This window comes from Peromyscus eremicus, chromosome 15, assembly GCF_949786415.1.
Source record: "Peromyscus eremicus chromosome 15, PerEre_H2_v1, whole genome shotgun sequence".
Classification (NCBI taxonomy): Eukaryota; Metazoa; Chordata; class Mammalia; order Rodentia; family Cricetidae; genus Peromyscus; species Peromyscus eremicus.
In genome coordinates, this window is record NC_081431.1 from 30,461,546 (window position 1) to 30,484,597 (window position 23,052).

At 42.4% G+C, this 23,052-nt stretch overlaps 1 protein-coding gene across 1 annotated transcript; it reads right to left on the reverse strand.

Moving 5' to 3' along the window:
• Positions 1 to 6,265: 6,265 nt before the first annotated feature.
• On the reverse strand, positions 6,266 to 22,848 carry Slc19a2 (solute carrier family 19 member 2). Its single transcript, XM_059280614.1, has 6 exons — positions 22,448 to 22,848; positions 14,314 to 14,916; positions 13,090 to 13,312; positions 11,840 to 12,032; positions 11,135 to 11,276; positions 6,266 to 8,303 (listed from the first exon to the last, which is right to left on the reverse strand). Exons 1-6 carry the CDS (start codon positions 22,649 to 22,651, stop codon positions 8,175 to 8,177), a joined length of 1,494 nt encoding a protein of 497 aa, XP_059136597.1. The 5' UTR covers positions 22,652 to 22,848; the 3' UTR covers positions 6,266 to 8,174.
• Between the last annotated feature and the right edge of the window lie 204 nt (positions 22,849 to 23,052).

The following is a 23,052-nucleotide window of genomic DNA, read 5'->3' on the forward strand; positions in this document are numbered from 1 at the left end:
GCTAGGAGCAGGATGTGCCTCGGGAAGGGGTGCTCTGAAATTCAAAAGCTGCAAAACTGAAACTAAGTGAAGGGGCAATTTACAAAAGGGCCCTGTCAATTATACTTCCTTTAAGAACTTCATTTATGTACTCATTCATTCATTCATTCATTCATGTGGGGTGTGTGGAGCTCAGAGGATAACTTGTGGGTGTTGGTTCTCTCCTTCCACCACATGGGTGCCTGGCATCAAACTCGGGTCATCAGGCTTGACAGCAAGCTGGCTGGCTGGCTCTGCCAGCTCCTCTTCTGATAGGGCATTAATATCCAGAATGTATATGGAACTCAAAAAAGGAAACACCTCCTCCCAGAAAAAAAAACAAAACAAAACAAATAATCTTGTCCACAATTTAACAGTTCTCCAAAGAAAAAGTAAAAATGGCCAATAAACATACGAAACCAAACCAAAAACCAACCAACCAAAAAAAACCCAACAGGTTTAACACTCTTAATTACCAAGAAAATGCGAACCAAAAGTATACCGAAATTCCGTCTTACCCCAGGAAGGTTTGGCCGTCATCCAGGAAGAAACACAACACATGTGACTGTGTGGGGAGAGTGGAGTAATCCTGACACACTGCTCGTGAGAAGGCAAATTAGTGCAACCACTGTGGCAATCGGTGCAGAGTTGCTAACAGCAAAACCCAGCAAACAGAACTACCAAATGGTCCAGCTAGACCATCTTAGACACTATAATCGGATCTAAGTCAGCGCACTCTAAAGATATCTGTTCACCCGTCTTTGTCTTCACTCTTCTATTTACAGCCAAGATACGGAATCAGCCTAATGTCTATCAATAGACCAGTGGATAAAAAAATGTGGCATATATTCACAATGAAGTTTTATTCAGGCAGAAAGAGGAACAAAATTACATTACTTGCAGGAAAACGGGCGGAACTGGAGGTCATCCTATTAGTGGAATAAGACGGACTCAGGAAGATAAATTTAACACGTATTTTCCCTCCTATGTGGAATTTAGACTTAAGTAAAAGAAAAAAATCATGAAAGTAGAAGGGGGCTGTTAGGGAGAAGGAAGGGGACCCGTGATTGTGGGAGGGAGAAAAATACGAAAAGATAATGGGCGGTGAATATGACGAAGTACATCATGATAATGTTTCAATGTGCTGTATGAAACTGTCATAATGAAACCCGTTATTCTGTATAATTTATGTATACTAATGCAAAGATTTATTTATAGGTTTACTTTGAAAAGGAAAGCCACTCAGGTCAACTATAACAAGAATCCAGACCACTGTTCTGGAGTAGCCTTAGTGGAATAGTGAGATATGCAAATAGGAAGAGAGTCAGTGACATTATACAGTGCTTTCCTGGTGGCTGCATAAGGGAGAAGGGAGACATACATTTTAAATCCTAAAGAACTTAGAAGAAAATAAAATCATTTCAGCGTAGAGTACTATGAAAACAGAAACACTAACAGTTATAAATTTCTGAGCACTCAGTTATTGTGGAATGGTTATTCTTGAATATAGTCTCTGCTTTTAATTTTTATTTTTGGACTAAACATGTAGTTAATGTGAAACAAATATGAAAGAGGGTTGAAATTTTGGAAAGAAACACTGTGAGACAGGAGAATCAGCAGACTGATTACTCTTTAACAATAAATACTTTCTCTATGCAAGGAGCAAACTTGTTTATTAAAGGTGTTTGAATTAGTGGAGGGTTTTGTTTCCATTACAATGTTTGGATGTTTCTGAAATAATGAGACATTCACAATCTGATTAATCAGAAACACCCCGTAGCAAGCCAATATTTCTGCAATAGAGCACTGAATGAGTTTTTATAAGCTGCTGGACTTTCGTACAATCTTTCTTGGTCTAAAATGTAAACTCAGGATCCTCCAGCCCCTCCTGGCAGAGTGAGAGGACAATCTACCCCCCATTTCTGTTGTTTCTTCTGTGTTTTGACACAGCAAGGAGCTTCAAGACAAGGAACAGGCCCCAGCTTGTAACCTTGGAAACGCTGCCCCCAAGTTCACCTCTCCCCTAGGTTTTCATCTCACCCTCTACATTTCTTACTTTTCCTTCTCTCCCTGAAGCTTTCTCCAGCTCTTTTGGGCACTAACAGTAGACATTTAAAAGACCATAAAGTCCCTCCCTGCATATAAGCATCCCTGAGGAAATGTTTTGGTCATAATCTCACAAGCTCCAAAAGAAAAGGACCTCTGTCTGCAGTGCTGAAGAATCCTGTTGAAGGAGTTTTGAAGAATTACCGTGTAGAAGTGGGCTTCTTCCACGCCCCTATCTGTAGAATGCATGCTGCCTCTCACTAACCTTTTTCAGCCTGCTGTGTTTGATGTTCCCTTCTCCTGTGGAACCAACTCCCACGTTCTTGAAACAGTTTCAAACCCCCAGCTGATGTTTTTCAGTCTCCGGATCTCTTTTGCCTGTTCTCATTCCAAAACAAAGCTGTTTATCCCTGGTTTAATGGTTGACTTTTTCTCATTAGCCTGCCTACCTTTTTGGACATGGTCTCACCTCTGTACCCCTGGAGGGCCTAGAACTCACTTTGTAGACCAGCTGGCCATGAACTTGTGGCCACCTTTGTGCCTCTGCCTCCCAAATGGTGGGGTTGTAGGCATGCACCACCACGCTCACCAACATAGCCATATCTCTTTTTGAAGGCATGACTTGGGGTAACCTCAGGCAATGAGCCTGAAAGGCAGAGAAAATACCTGTATGGGGGAAACTGAGGATCCAAAACCGAATCAGGAGTTAACTGTTGGAGCTGGACAATCTTTTGCTGGTTGCTTGAATGATTTCTCATTGTGAACACGGCCTCTTGATCATCTAAGCACTAGACACAACCAAGATGTCACTATCGGGTTTCTTGGTTCAGGTGTTGGATCTGTGAATGCTAATCTACATCTCATAGTCCATTCATGTCAACACTCCAAGAACATCTGAAGTTAGTTCTCAGCGTGGGGATTATTCTGGAGGGAATATTGACAGTTGAGTCACAAACTCTGGTATTTCAAAGAGGGAGAGAGAAGGTGCAAACTCATTAAACAAGTGAGCAAACCCAAATATTTGAGCAGAGGGATGAGTTTTTATTTATATAATTTTAGTTATGATTCCTCTTGTGATTTTTAGTGGGTAAGATTATGGTTTGGAAATGTCTGTTGTCATCCCCCACATAACCAACTGACTTATTTTAAAGGGAGACAATTTGGTAAGAAATGATGTCATAGGGTGGGTCCCATGTATGGGTTCATACTATGAAAGTTTAAAATACTAGAGGTGTATAACCAACATTCCCCAAAAATTTCTTTCACTCAGACATTCAAAGTGGGTTTTGGAGATGTTTTAAAAAACTCAATTTGACTCATTTCTGGAGCTTTTATTAACAGACCCCAGCTGCCCTGTCTCCATTGTCTGAGCTGTCTGGCTGGAGAGTTTTTCCTTCCATAGGTAGTCAGAATCCCCACAATGGAGGAGGGAGCTACAAACAGTCTAGAGCAAGAGAGAGGCTATGAGCCACTCACGAGTAGGCCCAGGATAGCCCTGAGTCCACTGCATGTCAGATATGCTCCAGTCTCCAGCTGCTGGCCTCGGCTGCAGGGATTTGACAATGAGATTCACTTTGGGGGTTGGTGCTGTGGGATGGTCTGTATGTCAAACGTGTTGCTGATTGGTCAATAAATAAAACACTGATTGGCCATTGGCTAGGCAGGAAGTATAGGCGGGACAAGGAGAATAAAGCTGGGAAGTGGAAGGCTGAGTCAGAGAGACACTGCCAGCCGCCACGATGACAAACAGCATGTGAAGATGCCGGTAAGCCACGAGCCACGTGGCAAAGTATAGATTTATAGAAATGGATTAATTTAAGCTGTAAGAACAGTTAGCAAGAAGCCTGCCACAGCCATACAGTTTGTAACCAATATAAGTCTCTGTGTTTATTTGGTTGGGTCTGAGTGGCTGTGGGACTGGCAGGTGAGAGAGATTTGTCCTGACTGTGGGCCAGGAAGGAAAACTCTAGCTACAGGTTGGTGTAACTTTGTCTCACTTCACCCCCACTACCTGGACCCTAGTGCTACTGACTTCTCTGCCAGCTGCCCATTTCCTCTCCTGTCTGTGTTAAAATCCTCAGTGTATCCCCTGACATTTGCTCTTCCCCAGCCTGGCATTGTCCCCCTATGGAACTGTTTTCTGAGCCAGGTCTACCTTCCTCCACCCTAGTCCCTATTGCATATTCCATTATGGGATGGAAGGGAAATGACTATCAACTTAAGAGGATTTGGGAGGGAATCAGAACTGCCTTAGCTTCTCTTCTTCAGGATGTGTAATTTAGGGGAAAATATTTCAATTTCCTAAGCCACTTTTAAATATGAACACACATTGTAGACTGTTAATTTACCAATCTCCAATCACTTCCCTTTCCTATTTCTACTGCTGTAAATCAAGAAGGGCCCTCCTCACCTACATGGACCAACTACAACGATGATTCAACCAGCAATCTTAGTAGCTACTCAAAAATTAACCCTGTTCACTGCTGTCAGATCACATTACTTACAGATGAACTGCCTCATTACTTACCATTCCCATCTCCAGAAAACCTGATCAAATGACCCTAACGATGGGAGCTGCAAATCCTTCGCTTCCAGAGAACAAATGGGGGTTTCTGATTCTTAGAGGTTTCAAGGGAGTAAGGGAGCTTCCCATCACATGATCTAGCCTGGCCTAGCATACAGGCCAGAGGACACAGAGGCAGGTGTAGGCAGGACCATAAATTTATCTTGCAGCCTCAAGAGGGAGGGGCTTACATGATCACAGCACAGAGTACTTTCTTATCAATTCTCTGTCAGAACATGGGGATTGGGAGGGCTAGCAATCAAGCTGCAAGAAATGTGTACTGATTTTTGGCAAGAGAGACATCTGTAGCGGCTGTGATCTAATAGTAAGAACCATGGCTTTTTCTTTGTATTCCAGGAAGTAACGAAAAAATAGGAATTAGCGATAAGCAGGGGGTGGAACACGGATCATTTCTAATGACTTTCATTTTGACTGAAACATTCAGTTTGAGAGTAGTTTTGAAGTAGATAGGTACAAATTAATTGTGAATGGAAACAAGGGCCATGGAGCCCATTTCTCAACCACATACTCAGTGCCTGTGACAGAGCTGTTTTCAAATGTGCTTTCCCATTTCTTCCTAACAGTCCTGTGAGGTTTCATCTTGTTTGCAACTGAGGAAGCAGAAGCTCCATAGAGTGCAAACCAAACACTTAAAACCCACCTGACAGCGTTACTGAAGAAAATGGACGAATCAGTAATGTTCACCTCTGAGGGTAATGAGCTAAAGAAATGGAAGATATTATCTACAAGGATGTCATGAGTAAAAGAAATAGATATCATCTAGTTTTACCATTCAAACACAACACTTTGAAGTGTCCAGTACACCCAACATTGTCATTTTAATCTTAACATTTTATGGAGACATCCTTCTTAAAAGAATGTTGGGCATTTAGCCAATTATTGTATCATCAGGTGGCTGAGTCTATCAAATACCATTGGTATAATTCAACATTCATGTAATACCAGGATATTTGCTTTGCAACAAATGACAAAAATAAGACACAGTCCTTGCTCAAAGGCTTATAAATATGAAAGCCAGCTAAGATACATGGGAAGAAACCACAGTGGCAGAAACTATTATCTGAAATCTTCGCATGAAAGATGCCCTGTCCTTTGGCCGTAATGGAAGACCCTACTAAGTAGGCTCTAGAAGGAAACTATTCATTTGGATGCTGCACAATGAGACTGGCTTGGTGAGGAGACTGATTTGGTCTTGCAGTTGGTGTAACAAAGGTGCTTCTCTGGGTATCAGAATACTCTGAGGTGGAACAAAGAGGCTATGGAGTTTCAAAACAAGATTTCCAGCCTTGGCTTTAATTTCCTTAATTTAAAATTTTGAGTTGCTAGCAAAGGGACTGGAGACTGTTTCAGTTTCTGAAGAGAAGAATGCTTTAAAGAGCGATGAGAGATGTAGAGAAGCCAGCGTGACAGTCAGTGCTGCAACAGAAGCACGGGGAAGAGTGAAAAGGGTCACACAGCTGTGGAAGAGTTAACTGGACGACCGAGGGTTACCTGGGAAAGTGAGATGGTCCAACTTTAAATGAATGTTGTCCTAGGAAAGCTTTCAGGAGATTTATAAACGTAAAGCTCCTTTCAAAAAAATGAACTCAAAATAATTTTGAGTAAAAAGGGAAAACATACTGTAAAATATTTATTTAATAAAAATAGTTTTATAATCTATACAGAATTGAATAAAAAGTACAACAAATTATTATCACTTCTTCATAAAAGTGCATACAGTACAACCAGCACATCGGGTTCAGCATTCTACAAATATGGCCACATAGCAAGATGTGAACATATTTTTGATTTAGACAGGTAAGAAGGATCAGATTGGGTGCCACAAATTGTGGATTAAATTCCAAGGAAATGTTGCTTTGGTAATGTGAACAATTTGATTGTACCACAATACATGATATTTAAAAGACAAAGAATAAAATTTCTCAAACACAGTACTTTGTGTTTCTGGGCAATCAACTTCCTATGGAGCTAAAAGGAAAGGTGTGCGGAGGGTGAACAAAATGTAAAACTGGAGGTTACTACTATGCCCTTAGTCCTCCCTCTCCTCCTTAGTGTTCCTCTCCCCAGCTGTAAAGAAAGGCGCACGGAATGACCTATTATTACCTTTATTTCTTCTATGTCAGTTCTGCGGTACTGTCTTCTCAGTGCTAGTGCTTGAGCAAGGGTCTTCCAAACACTGGTCAAGCTCTCTACTATGGAACATTATCCCGGCCCAGGTGTTGCAGTCTTAATATTAATAACACTGTTTAGCTATGCTGTTCTTAGAAAGTCAACACTCTAGTTAAAAGCACCTACCTAGAGTCTTTGCACAATAAGGCAACAAAGTTGGCTTTGAAATAGTCTTCAGGTCTCACAAATAATAGCACATAGAACACCATTCTTCAAGTAACGAGGAAATGGAACAAATTTTAAGTATCTCTCAAGATGATCTAACCTTAGGAATAAAGGCAGGTTTAAGGTCCAGAATGCAGGCATCAAGTCTACCCTAGTTCCAGCTCCAATACAATAATTAAAAAGAGGCTCAGTTAATGAAAAAGGCCTTAGAATAATTCCATTCCTACTGACATTTTCATCTTGGATAAGAATGCCAAGATAACATGAAAGGCATAGGGGAATGAAGTTGTTTCAAAGGAAAATAGTTACTTTTATTTTGGAAATAAAAAGGTGCACAAATATAAAATGGGCTGCCTGTATCTCTAACCTGTAAATGACTTTTTCACTTGGAATTACGAGTCCTTCATACTGAAGTATTAAAGACAAGCAAACCTACCATGAGTTCTGTGGTTAGCTCTCCCCATTTAGATTAGCAGCAGGCTTTAAAATTTGCCTTTTCTAATGAAATGAGCTTCTCTGGGAAGCATATGAATAACGCAGAAATGTACTTCTAAAGAAAGTTTCCAAAAATACATAATGGTCAAAATGGGAACCAAGAACATTCATACAATGAATTTAAAAAATAAACTTAGAAATGACACTCCTTAGAAGACAGAACATTAGTCCGGAGCAAATATTGCCAGTGAGGAACCATTTCCATCTGCAGAAACACACATGCCCACGAGTAACACTGAAAGTAGAATGAAGCTGGATGGGGCAAGTGCTGACGGGATGCACATCTAGCCCGACTTATATCATCCTGTGGTCTCTGAAGGCCTGACCCCACCACATGACTCAAATATCACACTCACACGCTAACCAAGGAAACAGCAGACGGGCCACTTGATCACTCTTGATTACTTGGTTTCCAAAACCAAATTCTTCTTCTTTTTTTTTTTTTTTTTGTCTATTAGAAAAAGTCATTCTTAAATTGATGCTCATAAATAATCCATGAAAAAAGCTTCAGTTCTGGCTTCTCTCAACAGTATTATATTAACTCCAGGAATACAAGGTATTAATTGAGTAGCTGCTTTGAAGCCATGAAATACACATTCATAAATATTTATCTGAACCATAAAGAAAGAGTTTCGATCCATCCAGGCAGTTGCTGGGCAGAGTCCTGGCTTGGAAGCAGCAGCACTTGAGCAGCAGGTTAGGAAGTGGTGGCTTGAGGGCTGGGGTTGGGATCTTCCTGCTTTCTGCATTTCTTTATAACACTGTATGTACCATTAGCCAGGAAAACCACAGAGATGGCTGCAAAGTAACTGGCGTAAATCAGGAACTACAAGAGAGGAAAGCAGTCATTCATAAAATTACCAATTAGAGATGAGTTGTTTCGTTACATACATATACATGTACTCTACACAGTTAAAGTATGTCTAGAGTTTCTCAATTAAACTTCAGAAACGTCCCATGCTTACATATGTGCCAGATAATGAAGACCCGGAAGCAGCCTAGCAGCATAGCAGTGAAGCCTGCCCAGCTGCCTGAGTTTGAATCCTGACCTCATGTCTCTTTCTAGATGTAACCTACATGAAGGTATTTAATCGTGGGGCTGGAGAGAGGGCTCAAAATTAATAGCACTTGCTACTCAAACATGAGAAGTAGAGTTTGGATCCCAGCACCCATGCTGGTTGGCTTCCGTAGGCCTGTAACTCTAGCTCCAAGGGATCCAACACCCCCTTCTGGCCTCTGAGGGCGCACACACACACACACACACACACACACACACACACACACACACACGGTTTTTAAAAAGAAGAAAAAAAACTCTATATACTTAATCTCAGAGTCTTGGCCTAATTTAAAAAGAATTTTAAACAATTTTTTACAAAGCTTATTGGAAGAAGTGAATAAGGTCATGTACACAAAGGTCTACTAGCACAATGCTAATGTCACAGACACTGTTTTTGTTGTTGTTAGTGCTGTCATTGCTCTAAGTGAAGGGTAAGGGTTAGGGTTAGAGGGTTAGGGTTACAGTTAGGATTAGAGGGTTAGAGTTGGGGTTAGATCTGTATCCTCAAAATAATTGGTGAGTATGCCTAAGAAATCAAGAACTTTTATTCCCCACCAGGAGAGGGCACTAGAAGGCCAAGAATACTGCACTACAGAATTCTTTTTAGAAGACCCTTATTTGACTATTCTGTGTGCGTGTGTGCGTGCGTGTGTGTGTGTGTGTGTGTGTGTGTGTGTGTGTGTGTGAACATCTTCATTTTTTTAAAAAAAATAACTTATTAAATAGTTACAAACCAGGTTCAGGTACAAGAGTGTGGTCCTAAGTCTGAGCCAGATTCTTTAAAATGTGACCATATTTTCATAGGAAAGGTGTTAATGACTCATGGCAGCCAGTTTCAGACAGTCCACAAAATGTTATTCTTCCCTGCATAAGTAAGCCATTTTTCTGATAATGTGCTCTTAAATTTCCACACTAAATGTCACTCACGTTTCTTTTTTTTTTTTTTTTTTCCTTTTTTTGTTTTTTTTGTTTTTCGAGACAGGGTTTCTCTGTGTAGTTTTGCGCCTTTCCTGGGACTCACTTGGTAGACTAGGCTGGCCTTGAACTCAGAGATCCGCCTGGCTCTACCTCCCGAGTGCTGGGATTAAAGGCATGCGCCACCACCGCCTGGCTCACGTTTCTTTAACTGTAATGGTCTGGTAATCTTCCTCACAAAATGGGCAGGATGAATCTCTGTTCTCTACCCAAGAATAGCTTTTCGGCTAAAACACAGACTTAAATCCTCTCCACCACACTGTTCTTGACTGTTTAATCTTAGACAAATTCCTTAATACCTCCCAGAGTCATTTCTTTGATACCTAGTATTGACAACTTCCTAGTCTATAAGAGAACCGAGAAAGAGAAGCACTCAGTACAAGTACTTACTAGTTTTATTTCTCTTGTAGATTGCTTAATGAAAACAAAATTCATTTTAACACTAACATGTTAAGTCTTGGTATCTAGGAAAATTCATGTGTAAGTGTGAAGTACTAAGTAATAATGGGAATTCAGGAAAAAGGAAAAGAAACCACTTGGCTGGATGTGGAGACAGTTACTTCCTGATTCAGCTGCTTACTTTACGGAGTATACCCACAAACTCTATCTACACTGTAAAATTATAATACATAAGGTCATTTACAATGATTCTAGATGGATGAAAATAGCAATTCTTTGAGTGTTTGCATAAATGTTTTCTCAATAGGTCACATGTTGAGAATCATAATACTTATCAACAGTAAGTCATTAACTTGGTATTTGGGTGAAGGTTGCTTTATACAAAGGAGGAAGGGGTCTTAAAGAGCTCTGAGGTACCATGAAGCAGGACATCTCATATAGTACATCAGGTGTATAGAATAAGAATAAGGGACCGGAGAGATGGCCTAGAAGTTAAGAGCACTGGCTGCTCTTCCAGAGAACCTGGGTCCACATGGTGGATCACAATTATCTGTAACTCTAGCTCTAGGGGACCAAACATCCTCTTCTGGCTTCAAGGCACTAAGCATGCATGTGGTGCATAGACATACATGCAGGCAAAACCCACACATAAAACAAAAAAATAAGCTGGTGCTCTAGTTCAGCAGAAGAGCCTATGCCTGGCATGTTTGAGGCCCTGAGTTCCCTTACCAGAAAAGCAAGAGGAAAAGACAGAAAAGAATGACAGTGAAGGAGGAGGTAAACAGACTAAGCCTGGAAAGAATCAATATTATCTCAGCTAAAACAGTCCCTCCAGGCTAGTTAATTTAGCTCTAGGTCAGTGGTTCTCACCTTCCTAATGCTGTGACCCTTTAATACAGTTCCCCACGTTGTGATGACCTCCAACCATAAAATGATTTTCATTGCTATTTTATAACTGTAATTTTGCTACTGTTATGAATCATAATGTAAATATCTGATATGCATATATCTGACATTTGACCCCTGTGAAAAGGTCATTTTTCCCCAAAAGGGTCTCGACCCACATGTTGAGAACCACTGCTCTAGGCCCTCATCAAAAAGATGATCTCAACAACCACCACGGTAAAGAACACTTGCTTTGGATCTGCTCAGTGTTGCTGTCATAAAACACACTCCACCCCCGTCCTTTCAGATTGTTTCCGGTGTCAATGACGAGATCTCACCTGTGTGGTAATTTCTAAGCCAAGGCCCTTGGCATCCACCACAATTAGAGTGAGCAGAGTCTGTAGTAACAGGGCAATGAAGGTGTTCACACCAAACACAAGGGCGTAACGCTCCATGCTGAGGTTTGCAGCAATCTGAAAACTGAGAAAAGAAAAACAATGCTAGAGTCCAATTACCTCTTCCTCAACTGTTACATGTTTTCACTTTAAATGTGAACACAGCCCCTTCTTTCCACTGCTAATGACCTCTCCAACAACGTGAAGTGTATTGTTACTGTATGATAACAAATCTTATGAAAACCGTAGGATAAAAACACAAGAGAGCCGGGCGGTGGTGGCGCACGCCTTTAATCCCAGCACTCGGGAGGCAGAGCCAGGTGGATCTCTGTGAGTTCGAGGCCAGCCTGGGCTACCAAGTGAGTTCCAGGAAAGGCGCAAAGCTACACGGAGAAACCCTGTCTCAAAAACCAAAAAAAAAAAAAAAAAAAAAAAACAAAAACAAAAACAAAAAAAAAAAAAACACAAGAGAACAAACAAATTTTGCCGAAATATTCTTGAGGAAACAATGTATAATACCTACAATATAGTGTGTGCTCTCATTTGCCTCTTTTAAGTAGAAATTTTAATTTTTTTTTGGTTTATAAAGAAATTCGAGTTTATCTTGCCATAGCTTTTCCTAATACCTCTCTGAGTGACAATACATACGTTGCTATGGTGATGAGAACCATGTAGATGATTCTGAAGACAACATAGGATGCATAGCACACCCAGATGTTCCCCACAGTGTCCATGATATACACTGCAGCAGCGATCAGGAGAGAACACAGGAATAACGTCATTTCTCCCCACGTTGACCAAGATATTTTGATATAACCAATTGCAAACACAGCACTAGCACCTAGAAAACAAAGAAAAGAGTAATCTAGCTACTGACTAAACACACCCTAGCTCAACACATTAAAAATCCAGTTACTGTATTACAATCTTTAAACTTGGAATTTACTGAGCTCAAGACTATGGAGTTCCTTGAAACTCAAGCAGAGAATTCTGAACTTGGAGGGACGGCACGGTGCCTCTGAGATGAGACTCAGTCAGGGTATGTGGCAATTAGATGGAAAAGGACGCAGACCCAGGGATGTTGCTAAGGAGACAACTGCTTGGCCTGATGCACAGGCTAGAGTCACAGAGAATCACTGCATCTGCTGTGGCAACATGGCTGGGTGAGTCTTGGTCCTTCAGACCAAGAAGCAATCTAGTATTGTGACACTGTTTCTCCTCCCTTTAGTGGAATGCCGCCGCCACCGCCGCCACTGAAAGCGACACACAACACAGGAGTGCTGTCTGGGTGCCAGCCATAGTCAGCAGGTGCTTAGAGCTGTTATGTAGACTCTTCCAACAACCTTACGAATCAGGGCAACAAAGAAGGACAAGAGAACATGTTCTCAAGGACACAGGCTCTGAAGCCACCATGCCCAAGTCCCAATCTTTACTTGACTATCTACCATTTATGTGATCTTAGGCAAATTATTAACATGTCCAAAATTTCCAATGTAAAATGACAACAATAACTGCAACCATCTTGGGAATTTTGGAATACAACAAATATACATGTTGTCTATAGAACAGTGTTCGGTATATATTAACACTCAACAGACATAAGCTACTGTCATAAACTATAGTATACTGTTACTCAAACTCTCAGTAAACATGGGTAAGTGGAACATGGATAAGTGAAGAAAACTATCTAGAAAATTAGTGCACTCCACTTCCCCCAACGTGTTTGTGAGTCACAGCCCTCTACCACTTGACGACATCCAAGTTTTCGCCTAAATTAGAAAATCGGTGCTCAAAACAAACCCTTCCTTTGGGCTACTTCAAATTTGGGCGGCGTGAGTAAAGCTGATCACGGTTGGCTGGACTGTCTGCGGACTGTTCCACGCTTCCTCACCACTTACCCAGCAAGGTTGAAACCGCCTCCACACCGCCGTTGTAGATAACCGCACTCTGAGACGGCATCACCTTCTCCCACAATCCCTGTGTGTAGTTCACCACTTGAAAATAGCCGCAGGTGGAGAGGGCCCACCACACGGACCAGCAGAGCAGAGGGCGGGAAGAGTAACAGATCAAGAAGTCGTTCCACAGGACCTTCAGCACACGCAGCCGGTCTGCCTTGGGCTCCTACGCAGCAAATGGAAAGCGCTCAAACACCTCGGCGGGAACTGTGCAGACAACTATGCAAACTCAGTTTTCTATCTCAAGAGGTTTTTTTTTTTCTTTGTAAAAACAAACTGCTTATTTCAAGTGGAATATATGTATTTGAAAAGAACAACAATGTGTTATCAAGGACATGAGCTCTGAAGATACTAGGAGTTTTGATCCTGATTTCACTGTTTGCAATGACATGACCTTAGGCAAATCATTCACTATCCAAAGTTTCCACTGTAGAATCAATCAATCTCTCTCTCTATCTCTGTGTCTCTGTCTCCCCCCCCCACACCCCTTTCATATTAAGAATATAATTATAATTCTTATATAATTATAAATATAAATATAATTATAAATATAATTCATCTTTCTGGTTACAAAGAACGCATAGGGCAGATTAAGTGATGGACCCTCTCTTCTAAGAAAGAGTGTTATAATCATGTCTTGCAATTTTCTGTTATTCTCTTCCTATCATTCATTTACTGCCCTTCTATAACAAAACAACAAGCATCATTTGAAAAAATAACATGTATCACTTCTAGCATAGAAAAGGAAAATAAGTTTGTATCTTTAAGTACTTTGAGCTTCAATTCAGAAGCTACAAGTAGACACAAATCACCAACGGAATCATTTCAGATACTCATTAAGCGCACACGCGCACACACACACACACACACACACACACACACACAAACACATTTTTCTTCCCATGAGTGGTTTCTTTATATATACCAAGCAGTAGGGATACAAAAATGGAGACACAGCCCCAAGACACCTCTACCACGCTAAGTAATGCTAGGTCAGCCTGACTTTGAGAATCAGGCACTCTAGGGGAGAATACACTGGTGACCCCTTACACCAATCAGTTGCATCTTAATGAATGAATGAACTAATGAAATGGGTTTGCTTGTCTGTCACTGCCATTAGCCAAGGCCCAGGACAGCAACTGCCTGCAAATTTAAGGCTAAACTCACCGTTTCCTCCACGGGAGGTTCATCTAAATTTAGAGGGATTTTTGACTCAATGTCCTCCCATCCAGGAAGGTGGGCAGACGCTGGGGCTTCAGTAACGATGCTCCCATTCTGCACCTTGATGCCATTCCCTCCGTGACAGGAGGCAGGAATGTGGTGAAAGAAGAGGCTCTTCTGTGGCATGGGCAGAAACCAGGCCACAGCAAAAGCCACAGAAACGCAGGTGAGGGAGATGACGTTCAAGCTGAACAGTGACCAGCCTGCCACTGAGACGAGGATTTGCCCCAGGACAGAGCCCACTGTGAAGCCCACCAAGGTGGCACTTCTACAGTAACTTGTGACTTTCTGGTACATGCCGAGGTCGACCACACTGTAGATGTAGGAGTAATAGGCAATTTCAGTGGCTGTGGCGATGCCATAGAAGAATTCCAAGAACTGAATGGCCAGCAGTCCTTGGGCATAGAGCAGCATGAACCATGTAACAATAAGGCTGAGTCCCTGAAGCAGGATGACAGGCTTGTAACGGAGGTAGTCTGTGGCAAGGAACACAGGGAATAGCAGCACCAAGTAAGAGTACGTCCAGACTGGGTAAATTTCATTGAAGACCTGGTAAGGAGAGAATAGAAGCTCATCAGTGATCAAAAGACCCAACAAGTCACAAAAATTCCCTCTTACAAATCTGCCTACCAACATTCCCTTAGCAACCAAAGAAACACTAGCTGCAGTACGTTCAGGTAACTATCTGAACTGCCTTTCCTAGCCCCACGCCATTATTTTGTCATAATAAAATCCTTTCCATCAGGAGTCTTACTATGCAGCCCAGGCTAGACTCAAATGCACTATGGAGATCAAACTAGTCTGAACTTTAGATCCTCCCAGCTGCTGAGATGGTAGGCATTTTCTATCTCACTCACACCCAGCTCCTTCAAAGATTCTGAGAGGTGGACCCAGAATCATCTGTATAATTCAACAGCCAGTATACTGTTTGGAAGACTCAAGGACCAATAAATGCTTTGAAAATGAGATCACTGTCAACTCTTATCTGTTAAATTTACTATTATTATTATTAGTTCTTTTGTAATTTTATACATATATACAAAGTATTTCAATATCTCCTCCTCCTCCTCTCCAACTCCTTTGAGACTAACCCCACCAACTTCATTATTATTTCCTCCTCTTCTATGACCCAGAGTCCAACTAGTACTGCTTATATGTACATAGGTACAGAAACAGGGCCATCCACTGAAGCATGGGCAATGTATTCTGGGCCACCCCTCTAACATCAGTGTGTAGTGAGGTTTCTCTAATTTTTAGTTTGCTCTTTGGGGGACAGAAGAAAATAGTACATCTGTCCTATGCTTCGATGGAATAACTCTCCCTTGGTGGTAGAATTTTATAGGCAACATGTATCCTTCTTACTCATTTGTAACATGAAATAAAATGTAAGTTTTGGGTGTTTTATTTTTCTTTTCCTAAATCAAAAAAAATAATTTATATAGTTGTACAAATTTTGAGATACAGCATTTCTTGGTACATGAATACATTATGCAATACCCAACTCAGGATATTTTTAGGTTATTAATTATCTCAAACATTTATCATTTCTTTATAGTAGGAACACAGAATCCTCACTTTAGCTATTTTGATTTATATGACACAAGGTTAACTGGAACTTATTGCTACTTTCTTTTTTATGCACAATTTTAAATTGGGATGCTATAAAAATAGTCTTTAAAATGTATTTTAAATGAGAAAGACTGCACCTGGAATTTTTGTTGCGTTACTTGTGTAAACAAGAACTGTTCTTCAACTCAGGATGGGTAAGTGCTAATAAACTTGCTATCAACTGAACATAAACCAAAAACTGTATTTGGGCTGGGGATACACTTCAGCTGGTAAAGTGTACTTGTCACGCAAGCATGGAGACCCGAGTTCAGATCCCCGATGCCCATGTAAAAAGCTGGGCACAGAGGCACATGCCTGTAATCTTAGCACTGGTGAGGAAGAGACAGGAGATGCCCTGGGGCTTGCTGGCCAGTTAGCCGACCTAGCCAAATTGGTGAGCTACAAGTTTAGTGAGAGATTCTGTCTCAAAAAAATGAAGGCGAGGGTGACTGAGGAAGACATGCTACGTTTACTTCAGGCTAAATGTACCACCTCTCATTCCTGAAAACATAAACACACATCACACACAAATTTAAAAAAAAAAACGTATTTAATATACACACCTACATTTGGCAGCACAGTATTCTGTAGAGTGCTGGTTATTTTCCTTCATGAATGAATCGCTAAAAGGGAACCGTGACTCACGGCTATGCCTGGCACTACAACAAAATGTCATTGCTAGCTCAGGAGAAGGTCAAAATCAAAAGCCAGAATATAACACATTGAATGAGGACTGTTCTAATAGGATTGTTAAGTTTTAAAGACAAGCTTACTAACTGTAAATAGGGGCAGTGGAGAGGTAAGTTTCTCAGTTCCCCTCAAAATTCATCTTTATCACCAGCACAAGAGGATAAAACCTGCACTACTGGACTGTCTGTTGCAAGGATTAAATGAAGGATTACATAATCAATTATTTACTCGACTTTTTCACAGGTCTGAAAACTAGAAGACTGAGTTGAAAATAGGCTATTGGACTATATGAACTAGAACTAGTTAGGCGTGAACCTCGTTCTCCAGATAACAATAATACCTGAAAATGTCCTTTTTCAAGGAGCTCACCACCTAGCAATGTCCTAAGGCTTATGTCACTCAGTTTCTGATGCTTCTGTTTTGTCCTTGCTGCTTTGGGTTCTTGGAGTCGGGATCCTAGCTACGCAGTTGTCATGACTGATCTGGAACTTGCTATGCAGACTAGAGTGGCCTGGAAATTTGCCCAATCATAATTAAGAACTGTAGATGGAATTCTTTGTCAAAGTGTGCAAATTCTAACAAATGAGAAACAAAGTGTCTTTGTCTCCCTTATCAAGGCAACCTTGAGAGAAAGCTGTGAGGCGAGGCAAGAAGCATTCCCTACAGATATTTTCACTTGTGTTCCAATGAGCAACTCCCAGTTCCCCCTTCCCCCTGTACTTCCAGATACTACTCTCCTTCACGTCTTCTCAAGTTTGACAGTCTCCTGTGTGACTCAGCATGTTTCTGCGCCTTCATAGGTCCCTAACATGTCTTTCCCTACCAAGAAGCTATTGGCCAACAATCCTTAAACTGTGGTCTAGGTGCACAATGAGTTATTACTGGACCAAACAGAAGGAGGAAACCCTGTCACCTGTAGCAACCTGGGTGGAATCAGATGATATATTTTAGGGTAAATCATCCAGACACAGAAAGACAAATGCTACACGTTCGCTCTCATCCGTGGAAGCCCAAACAAGCCAATATAAATACAGAACTGTGATCACCTCCGGCTGTAGCTGAAGATAGATGGAGTGTGGCTAGGTGACAGGTCAAAGCACAGTTGGGACAGTCATTCCATTATGCTCTGGAATGACTGTAGTCAACAACAACCGATTATAGAGTTTATGAGTAACCAGAAAGGCTCCAAGTATAAGGATAGGTGGAGTGGTGAATGCTAGTTGTTCTGACCCCCGTATCCTGTATGCATGTGTTGAATTAATACATGAATACATACAATTACTAAGCTAATCAAAAGTTTTACAATTTTTCTCTATTGCTTCCTTCGGCACCCACCTTCTTTTGTTCCAAAGTTCTGCTCAACTGTTCACTAGGGTAATACTGCTTATGTTTAGACATGTAACTTTCAGCAGTAGCTGTCCTTAAGTGATTAATTGACAAAGTTTCATTGTATAAGTCCTGACCTTTATCAATTTAAAGGGTGTGGTGGCGCACGCCTGTAGACTGAGGCAAGAGGACCACTAACTGGTTTGAGGCCAGTTTGGTAACATAGTAAGACCTTGTTTCAAAACAAGTAAATAACACTTAGGAGGTTAACACTACAGGAACACAAACCCACAATTTAGATAACTGAAGATGAGGGAAAGTAATACACCAGCCTTGTGATACCAACTAAGTATGGTAAGGGATGGGGCGGGTGGAACACGGAGACCAAATGGGTTCTCTTTAACTCCCTCTAATTAAGAGACCTGTTTTTCTCCTACAAGGAACATCAAACAAGAAAAAAATACTCCTCTCCCATTATCGGCACCAGAGCAGCACATCTCTGAGATTATCCCACATACAATGCTGTGAACTTTGCCTCAATTATTTCCAGTTAATTCAAACAAACAAAAAGAAGTAAATGCTTTATCATCGCTATTTTACAAAAAGGAAAGTTGGTGTTAGAGAATGTTGAATTATACAAAGTTACCTACCACAGTCAGGATTAGCAGAGAGAAGATCTAAACCAGATATCCCCAATCCACCACACCAAAACATCTACTTTCTTCAATTAGAAAACTCGTATTGATTCTGAATGTCCTAAATTTACTTCTAATGCCTGCAGGAGTTTTATCATCTCTGGGGATGTACCATAACAGGGATTTCTCAAGAGATCAAGACCACATAGTCTCCAGGACTGGGTCTCAAAGGACATTCTTTTTAAACATTTCTAGTAGAGAAGTCCTAACACCAGAAAACATTCCTTTAATAGATATGTTTCCTGTTGAAGGGCAACTTCTCACAGCTAAAAATATATAAAATACATACCCTTATTAGTTGTCCATAACTAACTTCTCATCTCAGGTGAAATCTGCCATGTGATCAAAAGGAATTAATTTGTTCTATTCAAAGTGTCTTTCACAACTCTGGGCAGAACTTGTGTGTCTTCATTTTCTTCTGAGATATATGTCACAGTTAAGTAAATTATTCAGTTTTAGACTTAAGAAAATAGTGTCAATAGCTCTGTTGTCCTACTTAATGAACACATATTTATATCACACTACTTAATCTCTGTAGAGGCGACAAAAAAGAATAAAATGAACCTTCAGCTTCGAGAGTTCTGAACCAAATAAGAAGCATGTATATACACATATTAAAAATGGAAACTGAAAACATGGTGGGCCCAGAAAGGTAAGGAAGACACTAAAAGAAAACACACACACACACACACACACACACACACACACACAAACAGAGAAATTATTATAAGCAGAGACCATACCTTTGAGTATTGGACCATGCGTGAGTTGGTGAATATGCTAGATTCAGGATTGGCAAATGAATGAAGCCTGGGTATACTAAAGGGGCAAAGGAATCTACCAGGCTCCCTCAGAGTACCAAGCAGAGTGTGTGGAATGACTTTATAAGTCAAAGAAAAGCAGTACACATCAAAACCATGTGCTGCCAAGAAGAGATAAAATCACTGTTGGGTACGGTGGGAAATGCTTGTAATCTCAGCCACCTAGTAGGCTGAGACATGAGGATAACAAGTGTAGGAATACTCCGGGCAACTTAATAAGAACATCCCTACAAAATGGTCAATGGGACTAGAGAGATGGCCCAGTGGTTAGAGAACCTGCTGCTCTTCCGGAGGACTGGAGCTCGTTTCTCAGCACCTCTGTCAGTTGGCTTCACATCCTCCTGTAACTCCAGCTACAGGGGATCCAGCATCCTTCCTCTGGCCTCCACAGGCTCCTACACACATCACAAACACTCACACAGACATGCATGTAAATACAAAATTGAAAAAAAAGTCTGGAAATACCGCTCAGTATAGTGCTTACACAGCACGCAGAAGGAGCCCTGGATTCAGCCCCTAGCACCAGAAAATAAATAAATAGCTTTATTAATGTTTGGTTTTTCAACGACTGGGATATAGTCCAACTATAACCTGCCTCAGCTTTTAAAGTGGTAACTTTATAAAAATTAATACCTTTCCTAAAATTCTATAAAAAAAAATCTTTAAAATGCAAATAGAGAGAGGAAATTCTGCCCTTGGGTCTTAGGTAATCTTAGCACTATTTACGATGATCCAGGTTGGCACTTATGAAGTCTTCAAGGGGAAAATACACACTTCAATACAAATGCCACTGACTACAACCTGGGATTTACTTTGTCTAAAAATCATGCAACGCCCATTGCTGAGAGCAAGCACTCATTCCTGAAGAACAACAGTGGTTCTAGTTCAGCTACTAGGTTTTTGTTTTGAATGTAGGAGTCTCCACGGGAAAGAAGGGCAACATGGCATAACCAACAGAATCAGCCATCATTCCGATAGCCCGCGCACCAGACCACGAGATTTCTGTTCAAACACCCTTGCCTCCACTAATTTGCACCGAGAAGCATCCTTGTGTTGTTACACAATAGACAAGTATTTACTGGGTCCAGCTCCCTCATATGCTCCTACACCCTCCTAAGCATACGTAAGGCCTTCCTTCTGCTAAGGCAGAGCAGGTGACTGACAGCACACAGCAGCTCTCAGTCCAGGGCCCGTGACAAAAGAGACCAGCTTTCAAATATCAAAACCAAGAGCGTGTTTCTCCTCACATGCTTCTGTCAGTGCACACTGTACATACAGATCAGCTCGCACGCAGAGTCATGATGTCTGCCATGGTGTCTACACCTCAGGTTCAGTGGTTGCTCTGGGTCTCCAGCATCACACTTTCTTCTAACTATGTGGTAATTTTCTTCTTGGAAAATCACTCTGATCAGAAGCCTTTGTCTTCTCCTTTTACTGGTACCAAAAGCATACGGACAATGAGTAACCGTGAAGTGACCCATACGACCAGGAAACATGAGTTAACACTGGGGTAGAAGTCTACTGTACTTGCTAACTATCAAAGAATCTGGGAATCAACACCGACTCTCAATTCTTTCCCAACTGACCTTGAATAAAGGCACACTGCAGCAACACACCAGAGTAATTCTATCCTGCCAGTCTGAAGTGACTCTCGAAGTGCCACCTCTTGCTCTGACCCGTCATGCAGAGTATTGGGTTAGTTGCTCCTCAAAAGAGGTGACTGGCAATATCAGGAAGGTTTAAATGGGGGTAATACTTTACAGTAACTCAGGCAGGGAAGCAGGGTGGTAAGGAAGGAAAGAGGTGTAGGAAAAAAGGGGACAATTACCCAGTGTCCACTCGGCTGACAGTAGCTGAAAGACACCAGCCCCCAGCTTTCACCCTCTTTTGTACTCGAGGAAAAGAGTATGGAGTAGAACAGTTTCATTTCTTTCTCAGTCTATATATTCTTCTGCCAAAACCAAGGGCTGGGATAAGGTGTCTTAGTAGGAAGAGTTAGGCACATTTGTAAAGTCCACTACGCACTTCTTAGGTGCTATGCTTACAAGTCCTTGAGTAAACGAATGCGCAGGAGTTCTTGATCATGGGCCATGGGCACTAAAGCCCACAAAACCTCCACATGCAGGTAAATAACAAAAGCTGTAGGTGAAGCAACAATTTCACAAGATAAGAAAAACTCAGTGCCAATTATGTGAAACCATCTGTTTTCATCCCAGAGATGGACTTCAGAGCAGGCAGGATATCTTTGAACACAATCTCGCCTAATAAAACAAGCCCAATTCCGATGGTGTACTACTGTCCTGTCCTGTCCTTATGGAATAGAGTATATCTATCTTGTCAAAGGTAAACAAAGTCAAGGAAAGGAAAACGGAACCTTTTCACAAGAGCAGCGCCACCTTACATACATGCGTATACATACATACACACACACTTGTGTATATATGTGTGTACATACATATGTGTACATATATACACACTGTGTGTATGTGTACAATATATACACACTTGTGTTTATGTAAACATACATTTGTATACACACATATACATGGCTTATGTATGCATATAATCTATCCAAAGTAGAGTTTACTGTGTTTTTTTGTTTGTTTGTTTTTAATCCATTCACTGCCCCCTGTCCCCGGCAGCTCCTGCAGGACGTGTCCAGGCAGAGCCGGGCTATGCCACCATCCAGCCCTATTCACCTAGGGCCTGACACAAACGTGCACGCGCGGGCTGCGGCCCCTCTTGCTCAGTCCCGCACGGAACGTCAGCGCTAGAAACTCAAGAGTAAGGCAACGCAGAGCACGATGTGCTTTTCCAAGCGAGCAGAAAACAGATCAGCTATCTGCGCAGCCTGTTCGGGGGGCTCCGCCGCAGGCCCTCCGCAAACACGCTTCCCGCTCGGCCTCCCAGCTCGCCCGCCCGCCCTCCCGCCGCGCCTACCTCTCTCTGGGTCAGGTTCTTGTCCGGCCCCAGCAGGTAGGGCGTGAGGAAGGGCTCGGACGGCCGAAGGTTGGCGAAGAAGCCGTAGGCGCAGAGCAGCGCGGTCGGCAGGAACCAGCACTCGCGAGGGACGCGGGCCGTCCGCAGAAGCATAGTGGCCGCCGCCGCCGCCGCGCGTCGGGACACCCGGGCCGGCACATCCATCCTGGGCTCCAGGGGCTGGTGGACGCCGAGCCGATCCCCTCCTCCCTCTCGGCCAACTAGAGCTCGCTCCGGCCGCGGCCCCGCGCGGGGACCTGGAACCGCGCGCGACACCGCCCCGCGCCAGGGTCAGGCTGCTGCGAGCCCCGGCCGCCTCCAGCCGCCTCCCTCCCGCCGCTCGCCCTTTCCCAGGTCTGCTCCGCGCCAGGCCCCACCGGCCGCCTAGCCCGCCGCAGGGCGCGCACGAGCCACGCCCCCCGGAACCGCCCCGCCCCCCTCGCCACAACCAATCACAGCCCACGTCTCTGCTTCCCCCCCCCCCCCCCCCCGGTGGTCAGTGGCTGCCCGGGCGGCGTGCCAGCCCTCTGACGTGAGGGTCTCTCCGACGCCCGACAGGTCGGGAT